This window comes from Sphaeramia orbicularis, chromosome 12 (assembly GCF_902148855.1).
Source record: "Sphaeramia orbicularis chromosome 12, fSphaOr1.1, whole genome shotgun sequence".
NCBI lineage: Eukaryota > Metazoa > Chordata > Actinopteri > Kurtiformes > Apogonidae > Sphaeramia > Sphaeramia orbicularis.
Window position 1 is genome coordinate 1,839,991 of NC_043968.1, and position 21,965 is coordinate 1,861,955.

Here is a 21,965-nt window from a genome sequence, read left to right on the forward strand (position 1 = left end):
TAGCAACAGTAGAGGAGTTAATCTGATTGGCTGAATATTACTTGTTTAAAAAAAAAAAAAAAAAAAAAAAAAAAAAAAAATATATATATATATATATATATATATATATATATATATATATATATATATATATATATATATATTTATATTTATTTATTTATTTATTTATTTATTTTTTATTATTATTACTGACTTCATACCTTTATTTGTTTTTTTTCTGAGGTCAAACAAATACTTTACAGCAGAAGAAAATTCCTAAAATGAAAAATTGCTTAAAAAAAATTCCCAGAATCCCAGTCGACTGAGAAAGCACTGTTGAATATAAACGTGTCTTCTCCACTGTCCTCTATCCAACTAACGCATAAAAAACAGTAAACAAATATTTTAGAGTCAGTTGAATTTCACATGGGGAAAAAAATTAAATATTAAAGTATAAAAAAATATGTTAAAACACAATTAACATGAAGATAAAACCAATATATTCAGATTTATTCAAAGCACATTCATACACTGTACATTTCAATGTAAAAGAAACCGAGTCCATCCATAAAGTTCTATTTGGTCCCACACGTGGACGTTACATGATGCACGTCCCGTCGTTCAGGTACTTCATGGACTCCATCTGCTGCGTCATCGCCAAAACTTCGTGAAACCCTGTGCTGAGTCCAGACATGTGCTGGAAATACGCCTCCTTCTCCACCTGGACCGACAGGTTATTCACCCCCGCGTCTTTTAAAACGGCCGTCACCTGAAAAAACAAAGGGGGACGACTTTGTTAGTGGTGTGGACAATGAGAGGAAAGTCAGCAGAGTGATAATGTTCAATACTGAGACAGCATCCTGGCTTATCAAAACTGAACGAGTAAAATAAGAGCAAAATACCCAGAAATAAATGAGTAAAATACTTATGTGAATATAGAAATAAAAGAGCTTGCAGGATTCCCAAAAAATATAAACAAAAAAGAAAAAGAAAGAACAAAAATAAAGCTCTACCATATCTGCAGTTGAACAAATACCTAGAAATATTGATAAACTACTTTTTAATTTCGATACAGTACTGTGAAATGAAATATCGCGATACATTGTGCAACTGATATTTTCTTACTAATTAGCAATAGTTGAATGATTAGTCTTTTCTGAGTCTGTTGCTGGTGCTTTTGCTGGTTTTAACTACACCAGAGACACCCCATAAATCTGAGGCCTGATCACAGGATGAATGGGAGAGGAAAAAAGAAGAAGAAAACAGTTCCCGCACATAAATCTTTTTTTGGTTTTTCTTGGACTTTCTTCTCATCTATTTTTGGTGGCATATTGGATGATTTGAACATTTCCTGAAGTGAAACCATGTGAGGTTTGTTGGAGTGAATAATCAGTGTTAGGTGGAGCTGTTGATGGCTCATGGACGATGGAAATGTCAGATGACTACACTCTGCTATCTCCAAGACTTCACAAGACAAAAAAAAAAAAACAAATACAGGAAAATAAACACTGGTTTAATGTTTAGAATTGTGCTTGTTTTTACAGCTTATTCTAAATCAGACGTGTCAAACATGCGGCCTGGGAGCCAAAGCCAGCCCACCAAAGGGTCCAGTCTGACCCGTGGGATGAATTTGTGTAAATGATTTTTGCGATTGTAATGCACATGTGTAAACGATAAACTGATAAACCGAGGCAGAATATTGTGAAAATTGCACTTGTTTTTCTTAAGACAATTCAAGTTATTCATGTTATTCAGATTTTTAAGGAAACTTTGAAGATGTAAACCTGATCATAATATAATTTTACTTTTTTCACTGTTATTATTTTACTGGTCCGGCCCACCTGAGATCAAATTGGGGTGAATATGGAACTGAACTAAAATGAGTTTGACACCCCTGATCTATAAGTTTATACATTTATGCGTGTTCCATCTGTAAAATGTGCTTTATCTCACTGTAACGAACTGCAGATGGTTGTTAAACACCAAAAACATCCTGTAAGAGCGTCCGGTAATAAAAACAAATCTTTATTTAAAAAATAAATAAATAAATAAAAATAAAGTTGAATTAATAAAATAATAAATGTCTCTCTGTATATCCTCCTGGGACCCAACAACGCATTTTACTCCTCTGTAAGGGACAAAAGTTTCATGTACGTTAGCAGGATCAACTGCAAAATTCTATAAAGCATGGCAGCCTTTTCTAAAATTCACAGAAACTTATAGAATGAGCAATATATTATGACTTTAACACCAAATCACCACTCATCACCTGGATAACTGTAGGTATGGTACATATTTTATTTCTGCCTTCTTTTTTTTTTTTAATATATGTATAATTGTTATCTATTCAATCTTATTTTATATATTTATTTTTGCTTTGCTATGTTTCCACATCTAGACTTTGTATGAATGCTATATGCCTCCTGTTCATAATCCTGATGTTTTTTGGTAGATATATTTATTTATATTGAAGTTGGGGGTGGGGGCTTGTGTTTAAAAAAAGACAGTAGAAATGTACAGATTGTATGATGCATCCATGTTATGCTGTTGAAAATCCACAAATAAAATTATTTAAAAAGTAAATAAATAAAAAAAAAACGCTGTCCATTCCAAAAGACCTTCCATAAAAAAAATAAAAATAAAAAATGTATCTGAAAAAAACCGTTGTATCATACTGTGTCCAATCAAATAATTGTTTAATGTAAAAAACCCAAAACTTAAATACAACTGGTACTGAACATCAAATCAAACCATTCAAGGAACTAATATATGTGTATTTTTTTTGAGTTAATATTTTCCCTCAGACTCAGTAATTCCACCTCTGTCTGACTGGTTTCACTGGGATGTTTTGGGAGTTTAGTCCCTGCAGTTCCAGTTAACGCTGCTTTCATTAGTCGACGCTCACTGACCTGCTGGATGATCCTCTGCTCCACCACGTCCGACATGATCTGGAGGTGGATGGTCCCTGCGATCACGTTGGCCGAGTGCCTCCAAAAATGAGGATCTCTGTATGATATGACTCCCTCAATCTTCTCAATCTGAAACAAAATATGGAAGGATGTCACTGGTTTGATGCGTCTTTCCTGGAGGACATCAGGTACTGGTTTGAGCTGTCTTTTGCAGATATTTTTGTCGGTAAATGAGCTGCATTTTTTATTATCTTGCAAGATTTTTTCTGAGGCTCGTAGTGAGTTTACCTTCTGTGGAAGTGCGAGCCAATGATGTTGCAAGTCACATATTGCATCACTACCTGTGTTAAGGTACAATGCAATATTTTTTAAACTTTATGTGGAAAAATGCATGGATTGTAAAATCAGCCTCATATATTTCGTGTATTTTGTGTGGAAATATGCTATTATTGTGGTGAATATGCGTTGTTTTTGAAAAAATGAGGACTCCTGCATAATGTGAGCTATTTTCATGATTATGGGATTGGATTATGCGATTGCATAATTGCGTTTTCTGGGGGAACTGCATATTGAAAAATTTGCCAGAAATTCAACAATCTAAATTTCTCAAAACTGTGAACAAATTTTGTAGAAATATTCCCAAAATTTGAAAATAATCTGACCAGTAGTTTCAGAGAAGAAGATTGTTTAAATCTAGACACTGGTGGCCTTGAGATTGACCCTTCAAGGTCACTAAAGGTCAAAGGTCATGGACCCAAATGAAAGTCTATATATGACTTCTACAATTGATCAATAGGAACTATATTGATATGTGTAACATTTACACGTTATAAACCATCTAAATATGGACCATTAGAAGGAAAGGAACATTTTAAATATTTTAAAAATTTGTCCAAAATTAAAAAAAATCTCAAAACTGAACAATCTTTGTAGACATTTTCCCCAAATTTGAAATGAATCTGACCAGTAGTTTCATCAGCGAAGATGTTTGGAGAAACTGATAACGAAGACGATGCCTTCACAGCAGCTCATGTCCTACTGGCCGCTGAGTTAAAGCTATCTGTTAATGTTATGAATTATTCCGTTTCCACATATTTGAGTTCCACAGTTCTACTGTCATCAACCATCCCCGTCTCCTCACCTTCTCCAGTGCGCTGTTCAGCTCCTTCTCATGTTCCGGTGGAGTTCGCAGGAGGAGAACTTCGCAGGCGTCCTTCAGCAGAGGAAGGACGCTGAGGAAAATGAGCGTGGCGATGAAGAGCGAGCAGATGGGGTCTGCGATCAACCAGCCGAACTGACGGATGAGGATGGTGGAGATGATGACGCCCACGCTGCCCAGGGTGTCGGCCAGGACGTGAAGGAAAACCCCTGGGAGGAAAGAAGAGCACGCAACGCTTCAGTTTGGCTCCGCCTTCCTCTGCAGAGCAAGGTTATTATCGTTAATGAAAACTAACAAAATGACGAAAACTAGAATTGTGTAAACATTTTCGTTAACTGAAATAAATAAAAACTATAATTAAAAGAAAAAAACGATAACTAACTGAAATTGTATTGTGTGTTTACAAAACTAACTAAAACGTATCAAAATGATGGGTAAAATTCCCGGATTGATATAAAATTGATTTATTTCCCTCAAGCAATTTTAGCTGCTGGCACCATATGATATTTAACAGTCCGTCACTCGTCGTCACTTGTGGTTTCCAGTCGTCTTCTGGTCACCACTCTGCCTGGAAATATGGAGACTAAAGTTGGGAGAACTAAAACTAAGCATTTAGAAAAAAATGAAAACTAATAAAAACTAGCAAACCTGCTCTAAAAACAAATTAAAACTAACTGAATTAGAGAAAAAAAGTCAAAACTAAATAAAACTAAACTATAATGAAAAATCCAAAACTATTAGAACCTTGCTGCAGAGCCCCGCCCACTGCAGCCACGATCCACACTCACCTCTCATGTTGGCGTTCATGCCCCCGCCCCCACTGCCGCCTCCTCCTCCACCGCCGCCGTGGGAGTGTCCATGTCCAGAGTGTCCATGCCCATGTCCTCCGTGGGAGTGGCCGTGGCCTCCGTGGCTGTGCTCGCTGTGGGAGTGGCCGTGGTGCGAGTGGCCGTGGTCGTGTGACGAGCAGCTTTTGCCTCCGTGGGAGTGGGCGTGGCTGAAGGCGCAGATTCCCACCAGGTTGACCAGTAAACCTCCGACGGACACCGGCTGCAGACGACAATAAAAACACAGTTCAATGTGTGAAAACCTTCTGGTGTGGACCAGGCGTTACACACACACACACATACACACACACACACACACACACACACACACGCGCGCGCACACACACACACACACACACGGACAACAGATGTACTAGTGCAGGGCTGTGTGTCGGCAAGAATCTGGCGATACGATACAAATCACAATACTAGGATCACGATACGATATCAAATCTCAGTGCATTCTTCAGATAATACAAATACGTTGCTGAATGGACAGACGGACAGATGACAAAATGAGTTCATCACCCCTTCTGCCTGAAGTCGGCTGAGGTTTACTGACAGGATGAACGGTAACAGGAAGGCGTTTTACTTACAGTCAGCATGTCTGTGTTGATATTTGGAGGATCCAACAGACGAGTGATGGACTCCACAAACACAAAGAAGGCGATGACCATGAGGAAGAGGCCGTTAATGAACCCAGAGAGGATCTCCACACGACCGTACCTGAAGGAACAACACACGGCTCAGTTCTGAATCTGAGTCCGACCCCTCTGAAGAGTCGCCGGCGTGTTCGTTTTCAGTGTTTGATCTTTATCCAAATAAAAACTCCAGACTTTTTCAAAACTGCTATTTTTTCCCCCCTAGACCTTAACTTTATGTACTTTTATACTTGTGTTCCTGCTTTTGTGGTTCCGATCGTACCTGTTATGTGTAGTAGAAAAGATCATTTTAATAAATGTATGAATGAATGAATTAATAATTCACAGTAAATTATGTTTTATTGACAGAAACATTTTCAAAACATGAAAATCACAACTGAACATAGAAGATGGTACTAACTCTCTTCCCTCAAGGTTTTTTTTGTCTTTTGTTTATGTGTTTTCCTTTTCTGTGCTACTCTTATGTTCACGGTTGCCTTTTGTGCTTGAATATCCTAATACTAAATGTACATGTGCACTGTTAGGCTCTTTTGTTTTTTCTTTGTATTATGACTATGAATGCTGCTTTGTGTGTATACATATATATGTATCTATGAATCCCTTTTTTCTTTTCTTGTTTCCTGGAAGTGTGGTTGGCTAAGTGTACAGGCTTGTTAAAATCATTTTTACTATCAATTTTTTACATACTAATTTAATTTACTTATACTACCTTTTTGCTTTTTTTCTCTCTTCCTTTTAATAATCATTATTGATACCCTGTTTTTTCTTCTTAAAAAAAAAGGAGAACAGTGTACTTTGTATGATTGATGTCATGTATTTTATTATCTTATTTTATTATCTTATAAGACTGTTCTAAATAAACATTTGAATTTAAAAAAAACAACATTAAAATCACAGAAGTGCATGAACATCACACGGACACTAGAATCATTCCAGCACTGACTGGTTAGTGAAATCAGATCAGGTTTTTTAGATGTTTTCCTCAAGTACTTCTTTTTTTTTTTTTAATGTTTTAGATGTTTTTTATTGTGAAGCTTTATCATAGTACAGGTTTGAGATCCCCTGATCAAGGTTCTAATACCTTTGAATATTTCATTATAGTTTAGTTTTATTTAGTTTGGACTTTTTTTTTCTCTAATTCAGTTAGTTTTAATTTGTTTTTAAAACAGGTTTGCTAATTTTTATAAGTTTTCATTTTTTTCTAAATGCTTAGTTTTAGTTTAGTTTTAGTATTAATTTTAGTTTTGGCGTCTCTTTTCTCTTCTTCTCCGTCATATTCAAATAAATCCCAGACAGGACTCTGCTGCTTTCTCCCAACTTTAGTCTTCATGTTTCCAGGTAGAGTGGGGACTAGAAGACGACTGGAAACCACAAATGATGAGAAGTGATGGACTGTTGAATATCATATGGTGCCAAGCAGCTAAAATTGCTTGAGGGAAATAAATCAATTTCATATCAATCTGACACTGACAGATATGAAAACGAAGGGAATTTTATCCATAATTTTTATACGTTTTGGTTAGTTTTGTAAACACACAATACGGTTTCAGTTATCATTTTTTTCTTTTAATTCTAGTTTTTATTTATTTCAGTTAACAAAAATGTTTTTACAATTCTAGTTTTCGTTATTCTGTTAGTTTTCATTAATGATAATAACCTTGTTTAACACAAAATTCCAGACTTTTCAAGGTCTGGAAAACAGTGTTATAAAACTCCATACTTTTGTAAGACTTTCGAGGCCTGCACATAGAGCCTGGTTTTACCCGTAGGAGAAGATCCTGGTGGCCTTCCAGCGGGTCATGAGGGCGGCGAACAGGCCCAGAACCAGAGCCGAGCAGTCGAAGAGCATGTGGAAGCCGTCGGAGATCAGACCCAGACTGTTGGTCCAGACGCCGTAGAACAGCTCCACGAACGTAAACGCCTGGAACATCCAGAAGAACATGGGTTAGAGAAGAGACAGGAAGTAGAGTCAACTCCACACAGTCAGAAATGTATACCCACAATATGGACAAAAGTATATGGACATGTTGAATCCAGGTGTTTCTTTTCTAACAGGGGTCTGGGATACAAAACAATAATGACTAATGTCAGAATATAGTTTTATATTATGGGATAAATATAACTGCATTGGTTAGTTTGGGTTAAATTGTTATCTTATCTCTTGTCTTAGAGATGGTTTGGACTGAATTTCTTTCAACATTGTGTTTTGTTTTTTTCAATTTGACTTCCGTTTAACCATGAATTTGAGTGAACTTTTGTGCATTTTAGCATATTTTTAAAAAGTATTTCAGTGCATTTTAGCCTTTTTTGTGTGTATTTTAGTGCATTTTTATGAATTTAGATTCATTTTAGTGTATTTTTTGTGTTATTACACACCGTGTATAATAACTATGAGGACTGTTGGACTGTTATTTATGTGAATGGAAGGTCTGAAATTGACCAGAGACACCTTGAAAAATGTCTTTAACAAGGTCATTTTTTTTTTATTTAATAAATTTAAATAAATGGTTTTTTTTTTTTTTTTTTTTTTTTTTTTTTAATCCATGACTATGATTTTAAATATTCTTCCTCTAAATTTCTAAAATATTTTTCCTGCTCTGGCTGTAAATAATGATTTTCTACCACAACTAACCATCTAGTTTCTTTACATCTCACTGAAGAAGAAAAATCTACCATTAAACTTTAAGGAAATACTGATGTTTATAAACTATATGGACAAATATTGGGACATATCATGTCTATAGCTGTAAGATGTCCTGTTCATGAGGATTTCACATAAAAACATCAATATTTTCTTAAAGTTAAATGTTAGATTTTTCTTCCTCTGTAAGATGTGATGAAAGTAGATGGTTAGTTGAGGTAGAAAATTATAATTTGTTAGAAGAGAAACACCTGAATTCAACGTGTCCCCTTTAGGATCATTCTGGACTGTTTTTATATCATACATGTGCAGAAAAATTTGGAGAAAAACCAAAACATCCAAAAAAACCCCCCAAATCAATCATAATTTTCTTCTACATCTAACCATCTACTTTCTGACTGAGAAACAAAAATCTACCATTAAACATTAAGGAAATATTAATGTTTATAAACTATATGGACGCAAATATTGGGACAAATTGTGTCTACAGACCCCTGTTAGAAAAGAAACACCTGAATTCAACATGTCCACATACTTTTGTCCATTTGTGTACGACTATGAGGCTGATGTAATGTTTTATCCTTTAATATATATATGTCAAAAAGCAGGAATAATCAAAACAGAAGTGTTTACAAATGTAATTCAGCTCCTTATACATTTCCAATAACCTTTACTTTGTCATTTTTGCTACTTTTCTTTTCAGCAGCAGAAATATTAACCCTAACATCTGACTCATATATTGCCCCTCCCCTTTAAATTCAGGTTTCTGTCCTACGTTCCAGGAAACATTGAACGTACCAGGTTGAGGCAGAGGAAGTAGAAGATCTGTCTGGAGTCGTACTCCTCCAGAATCTGTTTGAGGGAATCTTTGATGAAGCGAGGCAGAGACTGCGACGTGTGCTGCAGAGCGTCGCCCATGAAGTTGTACAGCGGCGTCCCTTCAGGAGAGTAACCCACCAGGGTGCCCTTCTGCCCCCGCTTAGACGGAGACGACAGGATACTGGACGCTGAGGACGGAAGAGGACAACGGTGCATTAAAGGACCACCCAGTAAATCTGATGAATAGCTTTTGGTTTAATTGATTGATTGATTGATGTATTTATTTCAAATATGAATGCCAAAACAGAAGAAAATAAATAAACAAAACACTTATACGTATTCGAAAAGGAGTGAGAAGAAGTACAACTTATAAACTCCCACCCCTTCTCCTTATACAATTAATAACAATAATAACCTTCCTAGTCTAATCATATCTATACTATATACCATAATATGACTGGTAGATATTAAATAATTTGGTTTCTGGCTTTATATTATTATGAACAAATATAATATGATATATATTATATAATATATGTTGGGAACATGGAATTGTCCAAAATCTCTTGCTTCAGCATACCAAGACATTTTGGACAATTCCATGCTCCCAACTTTGTGGGAACAGTTTGGAGCCGGCCCCTTCCTCTTCCAACATGACTGTGCACCAGTGCACAAAGCAAGGTCCATTTGGACATGGATGACAGAGTCTGGTGTGGATGAACTGGACTGGCCTGCACACAGTCCTGACCTCAACCCCATAGAACACCTTTGGGATGAATTAGAGCGCAGACTGAGAGCCAGACCTTCTGTCCAACATCAGTGTGTGACCTCACAAATACGCTTCTGGAGGAATGGTCAAAAATTCCCATGAACACACTCCTAAACCTTGTGGACAGCCTTCCCAGAAGAGTTGAACCTGTTACAGCTGCAAAGGGTGGACCTACGTCATATTAAACCCTATTGATTAAGAATGGGATGTCACTTAAATTCATATGCGAGTCAAGGCAGGTGAGTGAATACTTTCGGCAATATAGTGTATATAATATATAATAGTCCAGGACAAACATCCTGCCCCCTCCATTGAAAGTTTGTGAAGCTTCAGGAGGTAGAGAAGAGATAAAGGAGTAGTAAGTTTCATTTTCACTTCGACGAGCAGTATGGTCCGCACCATTCCATACCCCCATAGAATTATAAGCAGAATGGAAACCGGCCAAACCCTGTCACCCACCGCCAATATTTAATATCAGTATGTAGTCCAGACCCCTGTTGGAATGTGTCCACATACTTCTGTCCATATAGTTTATTTACAGAGACCAGGCAGTTGGAGCAGATATTTATTTAATTTGATGAATATTTACTGTAATGGTCGTCTCCATGGCGACTGCTGACGGGTCTTCAGGATGGAAACACAGAAGGGTCAGTTCATCTACTTACACATGATGAAGAAGGTGGCGCTGACCAGGACTCCTCCGGACAGCACGTGCTCAGTGCTGACCTGCTGCGGCGGTTTGCTCATGGAGCGCAGCTGATCCGTCAGCGGGTGAGTCCAGAAGTTGGCCAGCATCAGAGCGCTGAGGAAGAGGGCGATGGCGCCGTACCGGGCGCACCGCGGCGTCTCCATCTTGGCGCTGCAGACGGCCTCCACGTAAAACTCCAGGATCATGACGGAGAAGATGATCATCCCGAACGGCAGGATGAGGGACGACCACGACTCAACTTTACTCTGTGGAACAAACGCAGAACGCAGGTTTAGGAAAAGCACCATCACTTTTATTTTTTTTTTGTATTTGAGCTTCTCTTCTTCAGACAAATTCTAAACTCTGATGCTAAATTTCTCACATGATGCATATTTTACCTGTTCAACGTTAAAGTTTAGTCTGTGGTTGTAGATTTATTTGATTCACTGTATGAAATATAATTAAATGTACCGTGGTGTGCCAAAATATTAGAACACTAGTCAAATCTTAACAAACTGGTGATTTATTTTTCTCCCACAGCCTGAATTTCCCTTTTTTGCCATTGCAAAAGGCAAAGGTACTGAGAATATTTCACCTACACATTTATCAGTCCATCTAGGTTTCTGGATCTTTTACATCCTTTAACATTAGAAAAAAAATCAGATATTCTATAAGAGGATGTGCCAATAAGTTTTTCAGTACCTGGCAACCTGTTCTGAATCACATAAAAGAGGTCGATCCCTCACTTATTCCAGAGGAGTCTTATTAATACGAGTCTGTGACTATTATCTGTGCTCCTTATTTATTTATTACTACTATTGTCAGTCAGCTTTTTTTTTCGTTTTTTTTTTTTTTTTTTGGTGCAACAGGGTGGGAATGTTCATGGGTTTGGGATAAAAAACAAAAACACAATGACTGTATTATCCTTTTCTGTGACTAGACATGCAATAAAAGCACTTTGAACAGAAATTTATCAGTCCAGTCCTTTTTTTATATTTTACTCTAATATCTAGTGCCCCCCCCCCCGGCAACAATCAAAGGAAACTGTGTGGAATGAATTTCTGAGAGCGTGGAATGACATTGGGGTTGAAACTCTCAGAAAATACATTGACACAATGGGGGGGGGGGGGGGGACGACGACTAAATATTAGAGTAAAATGTAAAAAAAAAAAAAAAAGGACTGGACTGATAAATTTGTAGGTGAAATATTCTCAATATCTTTGCATTTACCTTTTGCAATGGCAAAAAAAGTGAAATTCAGGCTCTGGGAACAAATAAACCACCAATTTCTTAAGATTTGACAAGTGTTCTACTTTTTGCACACTGCTGTAAATGTAAATAAAAGCAGAGAATGCCTCTCGTACATTGTCTTTTGGTTGAAACTTGGGTCATTTCCAATTAAAAAAAGAAACAACTTAATAGCTGAATAAAAGTAACTAAGTCAAAATTTGCCAGGGGTATGAATAATTTTAGGCTCATTCATTTCTATCTATCTATCTATCTATCTATCTATCTATCTATCTATCTATCTATCTATCTATCTATCTATCTATCTATCTATCTATCTATCTAGTTTTGTTGTATTGATCATTTCGTTCCTGCTACTTTTTATTATACTTTAATGGAGCAACTGTAACACACAACAATTTCCCCTGGGAATAATAAAGTATTCTGATTCACTTCAACCCAAACTTGAACCTCCATCCCTTCTGCACAACACCACCTCCTAGTGGCCCCACCTGGAAGTGTGGAACCACTTCTACATATTAAGTGAACGAATGACATTAAAACAGTGAAATATTTCCTCTGTTTACATGATTTAACAGATACTGATGACACAAACATTTGCCACTTTCTGGTGTTTGTGTCACTCATGATATGACTTTTTGCACTACATATGAAACATGAATCACTGAAAACAAAACTCCATTAAATGGGTTTTTCTACTAGTTAACAGCTGTGCATTTAATCATAAAATGAAACAGAAAAAAATCGTTCGCAAACCACAGAATGGACAGTTTAGGTAATGACTTAACCTTCTAGTTACCTTCAAGGCAAAAATGTACACACAAAAAACAGCTATAAAATCATCATGTATCAATATTTTTCTGTACTGTCAGATACTCCCTCTGCATAAAAACTAGTGATGTCCCGATATAGATTTTTTTGCTCATGATCTGATCCAATTATTTTTAGGATTAGTTTTGCCGATACTGATCTGATATCGATCCGATACCAACTTTTTACAATGAAATTTTGATTTAAATCTGGAGTCACTGTTTCTAGGTTATTATTCTATTATTTTACTGTAGAGCCCAGTTGGTATGAATGTGGAACCTGAACTAAAACAACTATGACACATTTGACTCTTAAAAACTTTAGTGTCATTTCTGCACTTTCCAAATTCATACTGTGGGACAAATTAGAACCTTTGGTGGGCCAGTTTTGGCCCATGGGCCGTATGTTTGACCCCCATGTTGTAAATCCTCTTCTTATGAGTTTAATTCCATTGGTTTACAGTGAAAACTGCTCCGACACCCAGCGGCTGGCGAACACACACACACATTTGGTGTTTTTGCAAACACACACACATTTGGTGTTTTTGTTTGTTTTTGTGCTTACGTCTGTGGAGGCGGAGAGAACAATGACCCAGGGCAGCAGCACGGCGGCAGACACCAGGTTGTCCAGAGCGTACAGACGCTTGGCTCCGCCTATTTCCACCGACAGTTTCCTGGAGGCAGTGTGGAAGGCCACCTTCAGACAGAGGGACACCACCAGCAGCACCACGCCACCCTGAGGACAGAAGGAAGAACACAGGGTTACAAAAGGTCAAGGTGAGTTATACAGCACATTTAGAACGGAAAGTGACCAAAGTACTGTAATAGGTTATAGATAAAAATACAACATATGATAAACCTAGTAAAAATAAGAATAAATATAAGATATAGTAAAATTAAAACAGATACACAATAATAGGATAAATAGCATTTGAACACAGGCAGAAGATAAAAGTTACACGCTCGTATTCAAATCCAGTTCAAACAAGTGCATCTTCAATATGTTCAGCTTCACCTGGAGTCAGGGCTCAGAGGTTAAAGGGTTAAAGGACATTTAAAGTGTTCAGTGTTCTGTGCACATGTGGTCTGTGGGGTGTTCCAGAGCTTTGGACCTGAACAGAAAAGGCTAGATTTTTTTTTTTTTTACTCAACAGGACACGTCTTCACTTACTTTGTGATCGGCGACGCCTAAAAAGGCGATGGCCGTGTAGAGGAAGTGAGTGAGAGCGCTGTCGTGGTGACCCTCAGCTGATCCCAGTTAAGACAAACAACAACAACAGCTTCGACTGCAACACAACTCACACCTGGCTGGACTTTACAACGATATATTTATTGCTGCGATAAATATAAATAAGAGCCATTGTTTTGTTTTTTTGTCGTTCATAATCTTAGTCGACTACTGAAATAGTCATCAGTTATGTATATCTGATATTTTATAAAGAATACAATCAGTGTAGATCAGATCTACTGTTCATGTTCCTGTCAAACACAGTATTTGTACCTTTATAATAACAGTGTATTGTATTTCTGTTATGGGGTAAAGGATACGGTGCTCGGCCATCTTGGCCATGAGGTCGTCGTTGTCGAAGAGGAGGAGGCAGATGACGGCGATGATGAAGAAAGCAGCACCTCTGGTCTGAACAAACACAAAGCATCGAATGAAACTGAAAACTAAACTCAAACTAAACTGTTACCAGTGAAGTGCACCCATGTTTCCAGGCACAGAGTGAAAGGACCCCCCCCCCCCCCCCCCCCCCCCCCCCAGTTAATACAGTAAGTCTAAGTGTGACCTCTGACCTTAGACGGCCCCCCCCCAGAGCTGGTGAAGAGGACGCCGAGGAGAGCGATGACCACCACGTCACTGTGTTCAAAGAGCAGCAGCGTCCTGCAGAGCATACAAACGTCACAAACACACACACAAAAACACACAAACGTCATAAACATCAGAAACACACAAACATACACACAAACGTCACAAACACAAACATCAGAAACCTCAGAAACACACAAACGCACACACACAAACGTCACAAACACAAACATCAGAAACCCCAGAAACACACAAACGCACACACACAAACGTCACAAACATAAACATCAGAAACCCCAGAAACACACAAACGCACACACACACAAATGTCACAAACACACAAACGCACACACACACAAAAACACACAAACGTCACAAACATCAGAAACGCACAAACATACACACAAACGTCACAAACACAAACATCAGAAACGTCAGAAACACACAAACGCACACACACAAATGTCACGAACACACAAACGCACACACACAAATGTCACAAACACACGTCACAAACACAAACATCACAAAGACACAAATGTTAAAGACATCACAAAAACAAACACACAAATGTCACAAACATCACAAACACACACACACACACACCCAAACACACAAACATCACAAACACACACACACCCAAACACACAAACGCACACACACACATCACAAATGCATACGTGTAAATGTCACACACACAAACATCATAAACGCACACACACAAACGTCACAAACACAAACATCTTAAAAACAAACACACAACTACACTGAATTGTCAAAGAACACATAAACTCACAGACTGTTCAATTCCCTGTAATATTTGTTCATTTTATCCTGTGAACAATGTTTGTTTGTTGTCAATTTATTTTTTTCTGTCTGTCTGTTTGTCTATCTATCCATCCTAATGTGCAATTGCTTGTTTTTTCACTGCTGTTTTTTTTATAGTTATTGTCATTAATATTTCTTGTTTTATTATTTTTTAAGTCATATTGTTTCACTGACTGTAGTAACACTGACCACACAATGACAATAAATGCTATTTTATTGTTTTGTATATTTGTAAATGCTGGCCCAGTATGTCCTGGTCTACAGGAGACCCTCAGATCCTTCAGGGTCATGGAACTCAGGAACCAAACATGGACTTCTCCGATGCACCTTGGGTTTCTTATGGACGTTCATTCAGGTACAGTTTCTCTGTTGGTTTAAATGAGTCCCTGAATTTGGCCAGTGCACCATGCTAGCGCTCATTAAACATGTAAACCAGATTTACTCACAGCAACAGTGAGACTTCTTACCTTAAAGGTCCACACAGAGTTAAACCGAAGAACCCCAGCAGGGATATGATGCAGCTGAAAACCGCATGTTTCAGTAACTTTATCCACTGGAAAACAAACAGACATGAGCTTTTAGACCAAGGAAGAATGACAAACTGTTTCATCATGTACGTTTTTCAGTCACAGTCATTTCTTGTAATGTAGAAAAAACAGCAGCTGAGCATTGAAACGTGGACGCACCTGTCTTTTAGAGATGGTTTTTCCCGAGGAGAAAGGTTTTTGAAAGAACAGCAGAATAACAGCGCTCCTGAGAAAACAACACATTCATTCACACTGGAGATTCGAATATAAAAACCATATAAACCAGTAGAAAAAGGCCTTCAGACTGGTAAATAATACAGGATAAATTAACTTTCTGAAGATTACAAAGTCTAAAATTTCCAGATTTGATTCAGTTTAACCGATAAAGACCAAAACCATCTACTGATCTAAACTGTTTAATACCTGTTGATCCACTAATTCTATCAATACATGTAAATAATTGGTGTAAAATACAGTTCTTCATCTTTTCATGGTCATCAGATATGACCCATTTGGATGTTCAGAGGCTCTGTAGTTACCGTGGAAACACCGTCATCTTCTATAACACTGATTCAACAGTGCTCCACTACTGCTGTGGTAAATCTGGAATTTCCCCTGTGGGACTAATAAAGGAATATCTTATCTTATCTTATCTTGTCTTGTCTTATCTTATCTTATCTTATCTTCAAACCCATGGAGTTGGATCAATGACAGTGGATGGAAACACTGGGTTTATAAAAAAAAAAAAAATAAGAAAACTGACTAAAATGAAGTCAAGAAGATTAAAATAAGCAACAAAAACAGACAAAGCAATTGATAAAATAAATAAAAATGAATAATAAAATAATCAAAATAAGCAACAGACTGAACAAGATTGAAAAAAAATAATGAAGTCGGTAAAGAAAAAAGAACAAAAGCAAATAAAATAACAAGTTAACTGAATAAATATGAATGAAATAAATAAAAAAAATCAACAAAATATGGTTGTAAACACTGGGTTTATGTTCAGTTAATGATATCTTTGCTGAAAGAGTTACTTTTTCTTCTGTTTTCTCTGTTTGTGATATAATAACCCTCATCTTTAATCTGAGCTTTTATGAACAGCTACAGGATCAGTGAATTAAATAAAGAAAAATACACAATTTGCACTGAAAAAACACAAAATACAGAGGATAATATTATAATAAATGAAGAAAAGTTAAATACAGAAAATAAAAATATTTTGGAACTGACACAAAAGTATCACTGGGTCTTTATGGGTTAAAACAGCACACATTTTATGTTTAGTTTATGTTCAGTTAATGAGAGATTTGACTGAAAAAGACACTTTTTCTTTAGTTTTCTTTGTTTTGATAATAATATCCTTAGCATTTACTCTGAGTTTTCATGAATATGTAAATTAAATAAAGGAAATTAAATATAGGAAAACACATGATTTACAGTGAAAATGGCAAAATACTAAAGATAATATAATAATAAATGGTGATAAATCACTAAAGAAAGATTAAATAGAGAGAAAATTAATTTGGGAACTGACACAAAAGTATCACTGGGTCTTTATGGGTTAATGGGAACTTAATGTAGCTGTCAGGCTGAAACCTTGTAAGTCCATTTTGGTCTTTTTTTTATTTGTCATATAATTATTGGTCAGTCTTCATGTTGGTCTGATGGTTTTATAAATACATCTACATCTCTTAACTACTTCATTTGTTTAGAATATACACGGTTTTTCCAGTTTCCTGAACAATAACTGTTTTGGACATAAGAGGTTTCCACCGTACAGCAACGATAGAAGTTTATCTTCTGTGACTGCTTTAAAAAAAGCAAATGTAAAAGAGCCACGAACTGTGAATGTTGAACCTGTTTGACATAAATACAAACATACATGTCCTATAGTAGACAGGTGTGCAGGACTCACCCTAGTTTGAGAATGAAGATAAACTGGACAATGTGAACCACTTTGAGGATGTCATACGACTCAAAGATCCCCAGAGCCTTGAGGACCTTGGAGACGACCAGTAAAACAATGTATCTGGTTAATCTGTAGAGGAGAAAAACTGGATTCATCCACCGTACAAACACACACTCATTTATGTATTTATTACACACTTTAAAAGTTCAAGGATTTGACCCGAAAGTCAGTCGACATCTACAATCTACCTCAGGGGTGTCAAACGTGCGGCCCGTGGGCCAAAACTGGCCCACCTAAGGGTCCGATCCAGCCCCTGGGATGAAACTGTGAAACGGAAAATTACACTGAAGACTAGTTCAGCAACAACGAATTGATTAAATGGATCCAAATCGATTCTTAAAACAGTTGACAATGAATTCGTCAGTTGGTTCGTTGGCTCTTTTCCTCGTTAGTCTTGAAGCCTGTCCTTCGCTGTGGAACAGAGGAAAACCCAGCGCAGCATGGCTGAGGATGCACGGACAGATTTTTAAAGCCAGGTTTACATTCTGTTCCCGGTGGACACGGCAGACCTGTTTGGACCAAACGGAATGCGCCGATTATGGAACAAAACTTAAATATGGAGGAAAAAATGGTCCAAATCCCACTAGGTTTGGTCCAAACGGGTCTGCCGTGTCCACCAGGAACAGAATGTGAACCTAGTTTCAGATAGTCTACGAGTCTGAGGACTTTAGCCGTTAGATACTGAGACACTATCATCGGAATTCTACTGTTTTCATCCACTGCACTGCATTGTACCCGTGGTGCCATTGTACGATAGCATGAGAGGCTAAAGCGCCCAGCATACCTCACAACGTTTGAATACGGACATAAAATTGTGCCTAGTAGATAGTCAGGGAATGTTTCTATTCACTTGGCAAGTTTGGCAGTGATCGGGCCTGTGAAGGCTGAGGAAAATCCATAGAAACGCCCTCCTGTGCTGTAACATCGATTGGACGGACATCGATGGGACGCCGGGCGGATGGACACAGAACGTGCATTATACAGTAGGATGTCCGTTTATCAGACCACCAGACTAACGGTACCGATCATTGACTGGAACTAATCCATCCAACACTAGTTTGATAGACTAGAACTGGAGCTGGTTTCAGACTAGATCTGACTAGTCTGGAACCAGAACCAGTCTGGGTAGTGGGTTAGTGCTCACCAACTAAACCTGAAGACATTGTGTGGATGGAATCATTAGTGACTTGTCTGCAGATTAAACCACTGTGGGTTAAATACTGATCTGTTACAACCAATATCTACAGTTTGTGTAAATGTAAACATTTTCATTATGTAATTTTAATGTTTTCATTCCAAAACATAGAGAAAAGACTTGAGTTGACATTAATTAATTATGTTACTGGTCAGACCCATTTTAGATCATATTGGGCTGAATGTGGAACCTGAACTAAAGTTGAGTTTGACACCCCTGATCTACACGTATGACAGTGTTCATGTGATTCAGATTCTGCAATTCCATGAAGGAAGAGCTCGTAAAACCATCAGAAAGTGAAACCAGCTGTAGAAAAAGGCCTGGTGTGTTTAATAATCCCAGATGGAGGCTGTACTCTCAGTGTGCTTTGAATGTGTGGCTGAACTCAGGTCAGCTGAATGTGGTTAAAAACACACCTGGAGTCGGGCACTTCCACCATGCCCAGTTTTCCTCCTGACAGGACGTTGCTGCTGTATTTTTCTTCCATTTTAGCTTCAAACTCGATCCGTTACGTCCCCAGTGTCGTGAACATGACTAGAAGCTAAAAAAGAAGAAATAAAGCACATATGATGTTTGAACACTTTGTCACTACTTCATATAATTTCCATCATCTTTCACAACCTTAAATAATTTGAACAGAAGTGGACTTTAGTAAATGATCATAAGAAACCGTTACTGTTGGTTAAACACTGATGTCCACTTCATGTATGAAATGTGTCATCAGTGTTATTTGCTAAACTGGGACCGAACAGATTTGTTTTATCTGTTATAGAAGACAACTTTCACTATTTTTCTGATGTTGCGTCATCTCTTTTCTATTTTCTACCTTTTATCCAACATTTACTGGGACTGGACATTGATTTTATAGATACATTTTTATTATTTTTAATTATTGTCTAAGTAAATTACAATAGTCTTTTTTTTTTTTTTTAATTATTATCAACAGAAGCAGATTCACAAGGTTTGCCCTCGTTTTCAACCCTCAAAGTCTCTGTTTTGATTTAATAACATCTGAATTTACTCTGAGCTTTTATGAACATGTACATGACCACTAAATTTAAATATAGGAAAATACCTGATATACACTGAAAATACAAAATACTGAGGATAATATCAGAGTAGAGGGTGATAAATCACTTAAGAAACGAGAGAAAGTCGTCACAGAAATAAATCATGTGAATTCCCTGTGTTTAATTCAGGTTAAAGGATAAAGTCACAGGCAGTAGTTCACACAGAATGTTCAACTGTTGTTATTTATCACATTAACTCGGATTAAAATGGGTTTAAGTTCCAACAAACTGCTTTCCAGTCTGTCTAAATGTCTTCAGACTGGAGCTAATGCTTTGACTCGACATTCTGGAGGTTTAAAAGTAGGTCTAGTGTTTATTTTCCACGCTTTGAATCCAACACAATATAAAATAAAGGTGTTGTTTCATCATTTTCCACTGATGAATAAACGAAGCCTTAATTTAAACTCACCTCACTAGCCTGTTAGCTAGCTCGGTTAGCTAGCCGTCCGTCCCGGCATGCCCGTGGAAGTGTCTTTATTTCCGTCTTCAGCGTTTGTCGTGTGTGTCCGACAGACCAACGTCTCCGTTTAGACACAAAACGACAACCACAAGGTTTGACTTCACCGCATCTGAGGCTAAATTCAGTGCTTAAAAGCCTTCAGAAGCGGCTCCAGACCGGACACGATAAACATTCCACGTCATGTATTCGTCAACGGTGCGCATGCTCAGTGGGCAGTCACTGACGACAGAGGAGAGAAGTACGGAGGACCGTAGGTGTCACAATTAAGAAAATATAAATAAAGTTGTTTTTTTAATTGCTGTAAATAAACATCAAACACATAAGAAAATAAATAAATATATAACTATCCTGGTGTGAAAACCTATATATTTTATATATATTTGATTTATTTATCCATTCTTTAATTTTCTTTAAAGTTGAAAATATTATCATATTAATATCATCTAAAAGGCACAAATTCAGTGCTTAAAAGCCTTCAGAAGTGGCTCCAGACCGGACACGATAAACATTCCATATCATATATTTGTCAACGGTGCACATGCTCAGTGGGCAGTCACTGACGACGGAGGAGAGAAGTACAGAGGACCATAGGTGTCAAAATTAAGAAAATATAAATACATAAAGTATTTTATTTGAACTAAAAATAAACATCAAACACATAAGAAAAATAAATAACTATCCTGGTGTGAAAACCTGTATATTTCATACATATATTTGATTAATTTATCAATTCTTTACTATAATTTTATTTAAAGTTGAAAATATTTTACTGCGTAGCTGAGTAAAAAAAATAGACAAAAGATCATCTTAACTAAAAAGTAAAAACCAAAACAACAAACTTTGACAAGAAAACAATAAGCAGAAAATTTATAACATCATTTACACTATATACCAGTTTCTAAATGTATTTTTCCTAATGTTAATATGATTATATTAATGTACAATTAAAAACTGAAAATAAAGATGAAAGGTATAATTCTCCTTTTTTTTTCCTGGTGGAAAAAATGGATTGCTTTTCTTAGGGACAATTAATGTGGATACTGACACAAAAAGAGATCAGCTGCTCAAATTTGATTTAATTTACATAGCTTTATTGAGGCCACATACATGTGCCAATTGTTAACCCTGTTTTGAATAGTAATAAATACTTAATTGCTGAATGCTGCTTGGTTTTTTTATTGTTTCGTTACTATGTTTATTATGTTACTGTTATGTCTTTGTTTTGTGTAACAAAGAAAAAGGAAAAATGACTAATAAAAAATAAGTGTAAAAAAAAAGTATGATTTTCCTGAATGACTTTCCCATCCACCATAATACAACAAATGTATCCTCAAAAATACACCAAAAGTCAATAAAATGTTCACCCGTATGGATTAAATGTAAAATCATTCAAACTAAATATACATTGTCATCTACATATGATGACACTGTATTCAAATGTTTTTTCTGCGATGTAAAAAATTGTAACAACCATCAACTCTGTATTATGTGACAAAAACTTTTTACTAACTTCAACCTTTTTTCCCTTAAACTGTTTGATTCTTATAATATGGTCAATTCTATACTAATTTGAACAAAGCCTTTTATTTCCTG

At 36.8% G+C, this 21,965-nt stretch overlaps 1 protein-coding gene across 1 annotated transcript; it reads right to left on the reverse strand.

Moving 5' to 3' along the window:
* Positions 1–456: 456 nt before the first annotated feature.
* slc30a5 (solute carrier family 30 member 5) lies at positions 457–20,566 on the reverse strand. The gene is made up of 17 exons (XM_030148634.1): positions 20,322–20,566; positions 19,259–19,383; positions 17,594–17,716; positions 15,835–15,901; positions 15,616–15,701; positions 14,308–14,395; positions 14,059–14,146; positions 13,682–13,758; positions 13,076–13,246; positions 10,431–10,719; positions 8,976–9,184; positions 7,300–7,457; positions 5,471–5,600; positions 4,836–5,097; positions 4,030–4,256; positions 2,889–3,017; positions 457–748 (listed from the first exon to the last, which is right to left on the reverse strand). The coding sequence occupies exons 2-17, from the start codon at positions 19,327–19,329 to the stop codon at positions 578–580; spliced, it is 2,346 nt and encodes a 781-aa protein (XP_030004494.1). The 5' UTR covers positions 19,330–19,383; positions 20,322–20,566; the 3' UTR covers positions 457–577.
* Between the last annotated feature and the right edge of the window lie 1,399 nt (positions 20,567–21,965).

Coding starts and splice junctions, on each gene's coding strand:
- slc30a5 (XM_030148634.1), bottom strand. CDS start 19,329: ATGGAAGAAAAATACAGCAGCAACGTCCTGTCAGGAGGAAAACTGGGC. Junction 9,185..10,430: donor CGCCACCTTCTTCATCATGT/GTAAGTAGATGA, acceptor TTCCGTCCTCAG/CGTCCAGTATCCTGTCGTCT. Junction 5,098..5,470: donor TCAACACAGACATGCTGACT/GTAAGTAAAACG, acceptor TGTCGTCTGCAG/CCGGTGTCCGTCGGAGGTTT.